General features: G+C 36.6%; 1 protein-coding gene across 1 annotated transcript in view; it reads left to right on the top strand.

Moving 5' to 3' along the window:
- Window positions 1-11,931, top strand: part of LOC140167269 (uncharacterized) — an 84,812-nt gene extending 72,881 nt beyond the window's left edge. The window contains exon 2 of the mRNA XM_072190604.1: window positions 10,610-11,931. Coding sequence (XP_072046705.1) covers window positions 10,630-11,931 — 1,302 coding nt within the window. The 5' untranslated portion in view covers window positions 10,610-10,629. The remainder of the gene's footprint in view (window positions 1-10,609) is intronic.
- Window positions 11,932-12,231: the final 300 nt, after the last annotated feature.

Here is a 12,231-nt window from a genome sequence, read left to right as displayed (position 1 = left end):
ACCAAAAAATATGAAGAAATTATTTCCAAACCGTGTTAAGTCAACAACCATTATGTTTCTCATTTTCAAGAATGCTGGTTAACAATAAGCAGACTATTGTCTCATTTCGTGAAGGTCCAACATAGTATTGTTACCTTGCGTTTGCTTTATAATCGGTTACCCAACTGAAACTATAATACCAGCTCATTGCAATACCGCATAGGTAAAACAGAAACATGTGTAGTGTGGATTTAACCAGAGAAGATCTGATTTAATCAGTTGAGCTGTTTTCAATGAGTGTTATCTTGGTTTAATAGCTTTTAATGGGGTTTAAGTCCTGCAAAGGTCGTGGTGAATTCTACTGTAGACATGACTGCATCATACAGTATTGTTTTCAGTGAGTCAATTTTCAAACCCAAACCAATCAGGGGTATACTTCCACAAAAGTTAATGGTACATCGTAAGTGGCAAAATCCATCAACCCGTAAAGTTAAAACCTATCGCGAATGCCATTTTACAATAAAGGCCGGCATTATTGATATGGAGCCTAAGTGAAAAGGATTTATATACAGCAGGACCCATCGTAAATCACAAAGAGTAAATTAAATTCTGAAACTGTATCGTTACAAAAAAGCTATAACTCAAAGGTGAAATTAAAAAGCAGCGGGGAAGGTACTGGATTTGTTCAAATGGAGGAAGCAAAGGAAGAGAACGATGGTGGCAAAGATGGGAGGAAGAATAAGATTATAACAAAATGAAGCTTGGAATTAACGTTATTGACCAGTTTTATTTGATGCGGACCAAAATGTGTACCTTTTTCCAATGAAAAATGCACGTGTGCAGATTTTGTTGTTGTAAAATTTGGACCTAAGCTACTCCCCTAAAAATTACCCTTTTAAAATTTTATAAGCACAAAGTCACAAAAATGCAGACTTTTAGTACCCGTACCCGTATTATTGAGTCGGTCTGGTCTGCACCAAAGTAAAACGCCTATGGTATATCGACTGCTCAGTGCCAGGTGCCAGAAGGGGGTAAGTGCAATTGCTGCCAAATGTAGCTGCCATGTGTAGATGAGTATAATATACTGTGTGTAAATTGCCAAATGATCACTGGGCAGCTATTGCACTTACCCACTTCTGGCACTGAGCAGTTGATATGTTAACTAGCAAACTAACAAGGCTGATCACATCGAGGCTGATGAAAACAACATATCGTATTATTCCTGGGCACACAAAAGAAAGAAAATAAACTCACAAAATCTGCATAAATAAAACACGATATTCAAAGATATTTAAATTATGAATCAGATTGTGTGCGTCACTGGGAAGATACTGTTTTTGTGCAGCTAAAAACGACCCACAGAATTATATAGCTATATTCTAGGTCATATTCTATTAATGGCGCTTACGTATACAACGTACTTACTTTTGAGTAGGAATTGGGTTATGTATGTTCAATATGGTGGGTACAGTTGTAAATAAATAAGTGATGTTGTAACAGAATATAGATTGTTTTGTCAAAATACTCTGTGATGTTCATGAAATAAAGACATGTTTTAGTAAAACATCAATGAAACCATTAAAAGGGCATTTCGTGATCCACAGCCTCATCCCCCCACTTTTCTCAAAAAAAGTTGAGATTTTTATATCACTGGAAACCTATGGCTACATAATGTTTATGTACAAAATATTTCTTGCAGATTAATTCGTTTAGCAAAGATATCGTGAAATTTGAATTTCGTTCTGGTGAACCAGAACGAAATTACAACGCATTTTCTATGGAGCAGTGTAATACACATAATCATGCATAACTCGCGAACGCAAAATCGGAATCAACTGAAATTTTGGGAATAGGTTTTTTTCGTGGATATCTAATGAAAATAGAGACGCGGACAATGAAAGACAAGAAAATCGAGATCAAACATCGGTGTATCCGTGATGTAAGTTATTCATAAGATCTACTAGTGTAAAGACTCCATTGACGAATAAAAGCAACTTACGGAAGCAGTAAGCAGTATAATCCTTCAATAGAACATTTCTCTACCAGGCTGATTCTGTGCAGGTTTACACGACGGATAACCCGATATATCTGTCACCGTAATGCAATACCATTACCGCATGATTTAGGATGTGTGGTATGTTTTAAAAACACGTGTCTATGTCTCTGATTGGGGATTTCTCTAACATGACTAGCCTCATACACAAAGGTACTGCAGGTAGTGGTAAAACTACATCGCAATTAACAAAGATATGGGTCTGGGCAAGGGTTGTGACTTGTATTTACAAATTATCTTCAATACTGTTTTTATAGCGGATATGTTAAACGGTATCTTGTCTTGTTGAATGGCAATTTCCTCGATGACAATAACGTATCGATCTGGCAACACTAGTGACTGCTGAGGACTGCTTATTAGGGCTGACTTCACGAAGCACAGGAGACTGCTAATTGCTGTGTAATGAGTGTTTACAAGGAAGACAAAGTGTCTCGTGGGTAATGATAGAAAGCAAAACAAAATCACACCTGTGATTGTACTGATTGGTTGATTAAATGAAAGAAAGTGCAGAGAACCTTAGAGGCAGGAGTTGTAACTTTTTGGAATGCCAACACGGATTAAATGTTTGAGTCAAGTGATCTGTGACCTTGAGACATTCATTCTTCTTTTACATATTTTTACTCCAACTAAATACCTCTACATAAAGATATTCAGACTGCACAATTTACATTAAAATTCTGCTTTTTTTTCGAAATCTTGATATTGTAATTCAAGGTTACTTAGATTCCGTTTGATTCCTCTTGTGTATAATTATTTGATTCTGCCGTTTGTTCCGTTACATTGACATTGCAATAATAACATTATGCAATTAATATTGTCCTTGAATATGTATTTGCAGAAATTTCAATGTTAATGAAAAATCTTGATAGGTACTTTATATAAATACAATGCATGAGTCGTGATGAGCAGATATATAATTTTATTACATAACTGCAATACGTGAACAGGATCTTGTCTTCTTGAATAGCCATTTTCACAAATGGCATCAATGCATCGAAATGGCTAAACTAGTGGCTGGCGAAGAATAACTGCTTATTATCGTCGACTTCACAAAACGCAAGAGACTGCTAATTGCTGTGTAATGAGTGTTTGCATTGAAGGCAAGTGTCTCGTGGGTAATGATGGAAAGCAAAACAAAATCACACCTGTGATTGCACTGATTGGTTGATTAAAAGAAAGAAAGTACAGAAACCCTCAGAGACAGGATTTTTTGGAACAGTATGTTGGAGTCAATGATCTGTAACCTTGAGAGATACAGATGTTACATCTTTATTTTACATAATTTTAGTAGAAGGAAATAACGTAAAGATATTGAAACTGAACAATTTATCTTGATTTTGTGTAATTCAATGTTATTTAGATTCTGTATGTTTGTGTCTAATATTCTTTAAATCTGTCGTCTCTTTCGTAACACTGATTTTGTGATACTAGCATTATGCAACTAATGTTGTCCTTGAATCTATATTTGCAAGTTTAAATGTTGATGAAAAAATCTGATAATAGGTATATTGTAAACGTTATAAACATGCAATGAATGAATGTCAATTTTTAAATAAAAAAACAGTAATACTTGAACGGGATCTTGTCTTCTTAGCTACCGTATATCCAGAATGGCATAAATGTATCGAAATGGCTAGAAAGGTGGGTGGAGGGAAAATGACTGCTTATTATCGTTGACTTCACAAAACACAAGAGACCTCTAATTGCCGTAGAATGAGTGTTTAAGAGAAGTGTAATGATAGGAAGCAGAACAAAATCACACTGATTGATTGGTTGATTAAGAGGAGGGGAGTGCAGAGACCTTCAGAGACAGGAGCTAAACATTATCTTGGAACAAAAAATGAGAGAACTATTATGTGAAACAAATTTAGGTTTTAAAAGACATTCGAGAAGTCAAATCTGCGCCTTGAGTGTTTTGAAATTTGAATTAAAATTCAGGTTTCATAATTAAATCTTGGCATGTTGTTGATATTTTGATTCTGTTGATTTTTCTTTTAATTCTGTTTTGTTACATTGACAATGCAACATGAAGTCAATCCTTTCAAGTCTTTCGCAATTAATGTTGTCCTTCAATCTGTATTTGAAGGAATTTACATGCTAATGAAAATCTGATAATAGGTACGTTACATAAATGCAATACATGAAATCTTAATGAACAAGTACATCATCTTTATTAGATAACGGTAATATGTACTATGGCTCTCTGAATCCTATTGATGACCAATCGGATGTGACCGATGTCACAAACTCCATGAAAGTTAATTCTTCTTATTATGACAGTAGTACCATCATCAATCATACTCCTAGCATTGATAATTGTAATCTTTCTTTGTTTCATTTGAATACCAGTAGCCTTGTAAAACATTCCAATGATCTCACCAACTACCTGGCTACATTAAACCAGCATTTTGACATCTATGGTTTTTCTGAAACTTGGTTTACTGCTCATGGATATTGGTGATTATTCTATTGAAAATAGTATCAGGCAAGGGCGGCGTGGTGGAGGGGGCTCCTTATTCATCAATTCCGACCTCAGCTACTCCAATAGACCTGACCTTTGTATCGACTGTGCTGATTGTGATTCTTTGTTTATAGAAGTTACCCATAACTGTAACACCTTTATCATCGGCATAATTTACAAGCCCGAGTATGTCATTTTCAAAGACTTTTTTTCCCAGCTAAGTAACACGCTTGACACTATATCTGGTGAGAAAAAACATGCTACATGATGGGTGATTTCAATCTAGATCTTCTCGTTCACGAAAGCAACTCTCGAGTTTCTGATTTTCTTAACTTGTTTTATTCACATGATTTCATTCCCTGTATCGATCGCCCCACGCGTATCAAGACTAACATCCATGGTATTACCACGGCCACGCTGATTGATCACATTTTCACCAATGACCTCGATAACATTATAAACTCCGGTATCATCATCACCGATTTGTCTGATCACTTCCCAGTTTTCACCACACAACAGACCCATAGAACTGAATCAATTAAAAAACAATACACTTATAAGAGACGCCAGTTCCATCCTAATAACATCAATGGATTGAAGAATGCCCTCTCAATTGTCGACTGGAACTTTGTTGAATGGTCACCCAACCCTGATGTCGCGTATAATAAATTCATTAATAAGTTTACTGAACTTCTCAACTTACACTGCCCTGTTAAAGCTAAAACTATCTCTAAACGTAATACGCCTAAAAAACCTTGGGTAACCAAAGGACTTATTAAATCAATTAAAACAAAAGATAAACTATATAAAATGTATACTCAAAAACCAACTCCTGATAATAAAAATAAATACACTAAATATAGGAACTATCTAAATTTACTTCTAAGAACAAGTAAAAAGAACTTCATTACAAATAAAATTGAAAATAATAAAAGTGATACTAAAAATTGTGGCAAACATTGAATAATCTACTTGGACGTAATAAAAATCTAAATCACCTGACTTTTTCATGACTGATGATGGCTCTAAAATTACTGATAATAAACAAATCGCTGAAAGTTTCAATTCATTTTTTGCTAACATTGGTAGTACTCTTGCTGAAAAATCCCAGATCCCCTCCGGATTTCAAACACTCCTTTTCATCTAACGACTTTCCTCACAGTTTTTCCTTGGACCAACTTCACCAGAAGAAATCACCAAATTAGCTTCCGATCTGAAAAATAGCCATAGTAGTGGTAATGATGACATCAGTAACATTCTCCTGAAACAAATTATTCCTCAATCAACCATATTCTTTCATTCATATTCAACTTCTCCTTCTCAACGGGCACTATTCCTGTCTCTTTGAAATGTGCCAATGTTACTCCCATCTTCAAAGCTGGTGATAAACATGATTTCACAAACTATAGGCCTATTTCCATCCTTCCCGCCATTTCCAAACTCTTGGAAAGAACAGTGTATACCCGGATCCAGGATTTCTAACTAAAAACAATATCCTTTCGAATCATCAATTTGGATTTAGACCAAACAGATCAACTAATATGGCAGTTAATGACCTCTACTGTAAAATTGTTCAACATCTTGACAACAAGCTGCACACCATTGGTATCTTCTTAGATCTGAGTAAGGCCTTTGATACCATAAACCACAACATTCTTCTTCAAAAACTTCACCACTATGGTATCCGAGGCCTTGCTAACGATTGGATCAAAGCATATCTTTCTGGTAGAAATCAACGTGTCATCTTCAATAACTGCCTTTCTAAATCCATTAATGTAACCTGTGGTGTGCCCCAGGGATCTATCTTGGGTCCTCTACTCTTCTTACTTTATATCAACGACCTCCCTTGCACTACTTCCACTCCTCACTTCATTTTATTTGCAGATGACACAAACATTTTATTTTCTCACTCTGACCCTCAGATACTCCAACAAAACATTAATAGGGATCTAAAAATAATATCAAACTGGTTTAAACTGAATAAATTATCACTAAACATAAAGAAAACTAATTATATTATATTTAAAAATAAACATAGTAATAAGCCTGATATTAAATATGATATTAAAATAGATGATACCCCAATTGAAAATGTTAATACAACTAAATTCCTAGGCCTATTAATAGATCATAATCTCTCATGGCACTCACATACACAACATGTCTCTAAGATTGTTTCTAAATACAACGGTGTGATTCGAAAGGTCCGCCATTTTCTTCCTTCTAGTTCACTTACCACTCTATACAACTCTCTGGTTCTTCCCTATCTATCCTATGGGGCCCTCGTGTGGGCTGATCCTAACAATGCCAACTTAGACTCTGCATTTCTTCTTCAAAAGAGAGTGATCAGAAGCTGTACCAATTCACTCTGGCTTGCCCATACAGACCCGCTCTTCTCTTCACTACGCACTTTGAAAGTTCGTGATCTCTATAGACTCCAACTGGCTTCATTCATGTATCAATTTCATAATGACCTTCTTCCTACGGATCTAGTCCCTGACAACTTTTTCAACACTCTCACTCTGTCTCACTCTTACAACACTAGGAAAGTTCACGAACATGTTATCTTTCCTTCTAACACTGCCCTTGCAAACAATTCTTCCAAAACGCAAGGTCCCATACTATGGAAAGAACTCCCTTCTTCTCTCAAATTGACTCGGACTCTTGCTACCTTCAAATCCAACTTTAAGAAATATATCATTTGTGGTTACACAGAGGACATCTAATACCTTCACGATACATTTCGTTCTTCTTTTGTACTTTAGTTCAATCCATTTTTTTAGTAAGTACTTGCTCACACCCTCTCATCCTTAGTCTTCAGGAGCCATAGTTTTACTTCAACTTCATTCCTTCTATCTTAACTATCATCCTCGTGTTAAATCGGATCATCTGTTTTGTGTTTGTATGTCTGTCTGTTTGGTAACTATTTAAGAGGGCCCTGCACCCCCACGCTCCGCGTTTAGCAGGGTCCTCGTCAATCACCCGATTTAACCCTATATTTTCAGGTTGATTCAATATTACTATTGTTATTATATTAGTTATTTATTACCATGATTTTATTATCATTATCACTATTATTGCTTCTGCTTATCATTATTGAATTACATTTGTACATTGTATTATTGATTGGTGATTGGCAAAATAAAATATGAATGAAAATGAATGAACTTCTTCTGTTTCGTTACACTGATTTTTTCAATTACGCCACTAATGTTGTCCTTGAATAGGTATTTGCAAATTTAAATGTTGATGAAAAAATCTGATACTTTATATAAATGCAATGACTGAATGTCAGTTTTGTTTAATTAGATAACAGTAATACTTCGACGGGATCTTGTCTTCTTGAACAGTCATTTTCCAAAACATGGCATTACTGCATCGAAATGGCTGGAATAGTAGCTGGAGGAAGAATGACTGCTTATTAGCATTGAACAAGTCCAGCGAAATGCCGCTCGATTCGTTGTTGGCGACTACCAACGCACCAGCAGCGTTTCTGATATGATCAGCGCCCTCTACTGGCCTTCTCTCCAAGAAAGACGCCTTCAAAGCCGCTTGGTGATGTTCTATAAGATCCATCATGACCTGGTTGAGATCAAGTGCAAAGACTACCTCACTACATTCAAATCATCCACCAAAGGTCACAACTCCCGGTACTTCATTTTTTGTCTCATATCCCAGATTCCATCAACTACCTCTTCAGTCTATACCAGCTCGTTCTTTCCTCAAACCATCGGGGACTGGAATAATAATATGTCTGCAGATCCAGCTGAGTATACATCCCTCGATGCCTTCAAGGCCGCACTGAGGGACCTGCTGCTGAAGTAGCTCCATCATCTCACCTCTGGTTTTTACTTGCACTTTGTTTATACGCACCGTAATTCATTTTCTGTCGCCTATGAGACGACGCATGTGCACACCGCAGTGCGAGTTATCTTCGCTTATTTGAAGTCAGCACTACAAAGGGAGAAAGAAAGAAAAAAAGAAAGACTTCACAAAGCACAAAAGACTACTAATTGCTGTGTAATGAGTATTTACGAAGAAGAGAAGTGTCTCGTGGGTTATAATAGGAAATAAAACAAAATCACACCTGTGAATGCACTGATTGGTTGATTAAATGGGAGTGCAGGGACCTTCAGAGACAGGAGCTAAACATTATCTTGTAACGCCAAATGCGATGACGATGACCATTTATATGTGAAAAAACACTAGGGCAACTTACAAACTTTAACTAAAAGTTTTTTATTTACACAATATTTTCTTTAAAAAATAAGCTGTTGAAAACACTTAATGATGTTAAAAACAGTGTTATATGTGCAACATCACAAATTTATGTCAAAAAAGATAATAAAAATGCATGGTAGTTAATCTGTTTCCTTTAGCGTTTAACATATGAAGACCTGAGCGCAAGAAGACCGTAAGTCCACTTGGCCCTTTAACATGTCTACACTAAAGTTGCGTATAGTTTCCTATAGTTTGGTAATGTTTTATACATGTTCAGGGGCCAAAACAAATCTTTTACAACCTTTCATGATGTTTTCACCCTGAAACATGTATTAAACATTATAAAACCTAAGAAACTATACGTTACTTTAGTGTATACATGTTGAGGGGCCAAGTGGACTTACGGTCTTCTTGCGCTCAGGTCTTCATATTACATTAAGAAGTTACAATTTTACATAAATCTGATGTGCTTGAAACTGGTCAATTTAAAATGCAGGTTTTCTTAATTGAATCTTGATATTGTTTTATTTCAACTGTATTAACAAATCTTATTGATATTTTGATTCTGTTGGTTCTTCTTTTAATTATTTGATTGTGCGTCTGTTCTGTTACATTGACACTGCAATAACAACGTCTAGTAAACCCTTTCAGGTCTTACGCAATTAATGTTCTCCTTCAATCTGTATTTGAGGGAATTTAAATGCTAATGAAAAATCTGATAATAGGTACATTACATAAATACAATGCATGAAGTCGTAATGAACAAGTATATCATCTTTATTAGATAATGGTATAAATATAAGTTCATGACGATCCGGTAGTTGTTCGATGAAACTACACAGTTATACTGTAGCTAACAACGAGTGTGTCTATACGGGCACTCTGGTAGGTAATCCGGTTACATCATCACGTCTAAGGCGAATACGCTGGCGAAGTGACGTAGTAAATCGGATTAACTACCATAGCAATAGGTGAAAACAATTTTGAATATATCACGCTGCATTTCAAGCAGGTTGCACTCATCACCTCTGTATGTCTGCAATCATAGATTGAATGCAATACCGGTCTTTTCAAAGATACTAATCTTAAGTCGTGTTCACACAGTCGGATATAAGTGAGTTATTAGCGGTAATAAGCGACTTATAACCGGTATTAGAGACTTATTACCGGTATTAAGTGATTTAAATCCGACTGTGTGAACACGACTTTAAAGGTGCGAGTGATCAGTATGATATGGTTCAATGCAGAGGTACCGCGTGAACGTACCAGTGCATAGCGGTATATTCAAAAATTGTTTTCACCTATTGCTATGGTAGTTAATCTGATTATTACATAACTTCACCAGCGTATAAAGACACAAAGGAAATTCAATTCACCATTGACTGGCATATGATGAGGTGATTCGCCATGAAGGCCGTCGACTATATTATTGTTTTACCATTGTTAATGCAGCCACTCTTTGTGGTAACACAGTGTAAATTAAACATGAAAACATCAAGGTCGAGGAATAGCTACTTGCGAATTCACCAATAAATAAATTCCATTATTAAGCGTCTATTGTCTGCTATCTTATTTGACATGCAATTCGTTTGATGTGGAACTAAATTGAATCATATGGGCTGAAGACACGTTCAGTAAAAATAATGACAATATTATTGATTGTCTGCAGTTGTTAACATGACAACTTTATCCATATAAATGTTTGTAGATGATATTGTTATTATTTTTGTGTCTAATTTCATACAATTTTGAGGATTATTCTTTAGACTTCTGCATACAAGGTCCTGGTTCCATACTCTTGATGATGTGAAGAAAACTGAGTATCTTTAACATTAAACGATCTACTTTCAAATAGTATTATCACTTTCTTGTTTTCCATTTTATCTTTTTTCCAGATTCTACAAGCAAGACTAGAATGAAACCCAGAAGAAGCGAAGTTGCACCATCTTCCGGTACTACAAAATCCAAATGGTTCGATGAAAAACAAGCTACGAAAGAAACTCAATCAAAGTACCTAATTACAGAACGAAAATCGTCACAAGAAGATAGTAAACAGATTTCAGAAATGACCGACAGATTACGCAACACAAAAGTTAGGGATGTATCCACACGAGCACAAGCTAGCGGGAAACGATCTGGGAGACGAAACACGCCTGTACCGATGCCTGTGGGAAAGACTAATTACAGACATGGGAGTGTGACTGCTTCAAGAAACAAAGCACCTCGTCCCCCTGATTTGATCGAAGGCAAAAGTCTACTTGATAAATCAAGCACTACTAAGCGTGACTCTAGACCAGCGCGGACGAGAGCGTTTTCGGACAGCACGTGGCGTGATGTCGATATGATTCGTGCAGCGAATAGAGATCATGGATTGATGCTGAAAAAGACCGGTATCAAGTCAGTGTTACCCCCGATGGCTAGTGGACCATTGTATGGTAGAAGAGCACTACCACCTGGCGAAAGACTGCGTCCATTGGCTATGCCAACAGCAGAAATAGGTGGCCCTAGCAAAGTGTTTGCATCTCGCCAATCTAGTGATAAAGATCCGAAATCGCGCATGCCGAAAAGTAAAGGAGTGGTTCGTCGCAGCAGAACAATGGGTGATCTCAACAGTAAAATAGCACCTGTTCAGGGAGTGAAACCTAAAATGACACATAAAAGCTCTAAAACTAAACTAATAGAAGTGTCTGCCGCTGACTTCACTCCAAAGGTACCGCATAGCTCTCCTACGGACACAACGATGACGTCATCTGATTCAAGCACGTCGACGTCAAGCATGCACAGTGACCGCCAAGATGAGTTGACCTTTGACACAAACAAATGTCCAACGGAACACATCGTGACAAGTATCAGCCTGGATTCATTGTCTAAAATAGCAAAAATAAGCGAGGAAACCAATCCTTTTCCAATTTTTGTGACCGAATCTTTAATTGCTCCAATTGGAGCGAAACAACCGCTTGGTCAAATTCCAACTGTAACTGAAGATCCTAATTCTCTTCCCGCGCTACCGGTGATACGATTTCGACCGGCAACGCCGCTTCCCAGGGATACTGCTGATACGGATGAATCGATGAGTGCCGCGCTTGGGAATCTTCTAAGGAAGACGGTGTGCCAAGCTGCAATTAGACAGAAAGAATTGGAACAGTTAATGGGAGATATCGATGAGATAAATACGAATCTACAGACCCAAGTGATTCCTAGTGTGGTTGAAAGCTAAATAAACAAATAATTACCATGATTACAGAGAATATGAAAATTGAAATGATATCAAAACACTATAATAAGCCAAATAACAACATCTAGACCATTAAAATACATCGTTGAATAAGTTCATCAGGTTTGTTGGTTAAATAAAATAACTGACATTATGCTTGACAAAACCAAGTGAAATTTTAACTCACTACAATATTTCGTCCTACGCATCGGAGGACTTCATCAGGTATGACTGATCTGGTCATCTGATCCACTTGAGACTGGTTTCCGGTGTTGTTTAACCTCTCTTCCAGTCTTCAAAAGT

The sequence above is a fragment of the Amphiura filiformis genome, chromosome 13 (genome assembly GCF_039555335.1).
Source record: "Amphiura filiformis chromosome 13, Afil_fr2py, whole genome shotgun sequence".
NCBI lineage: Eukaryota > Metazoa > Echinodermata > Ophiuroidea > Amphilepidida > Amphiuridae > Amphiura > Amphiura filiformis.
This window is presented reverse-complemented; position numbering and strand designations above follow the sequence as displayed.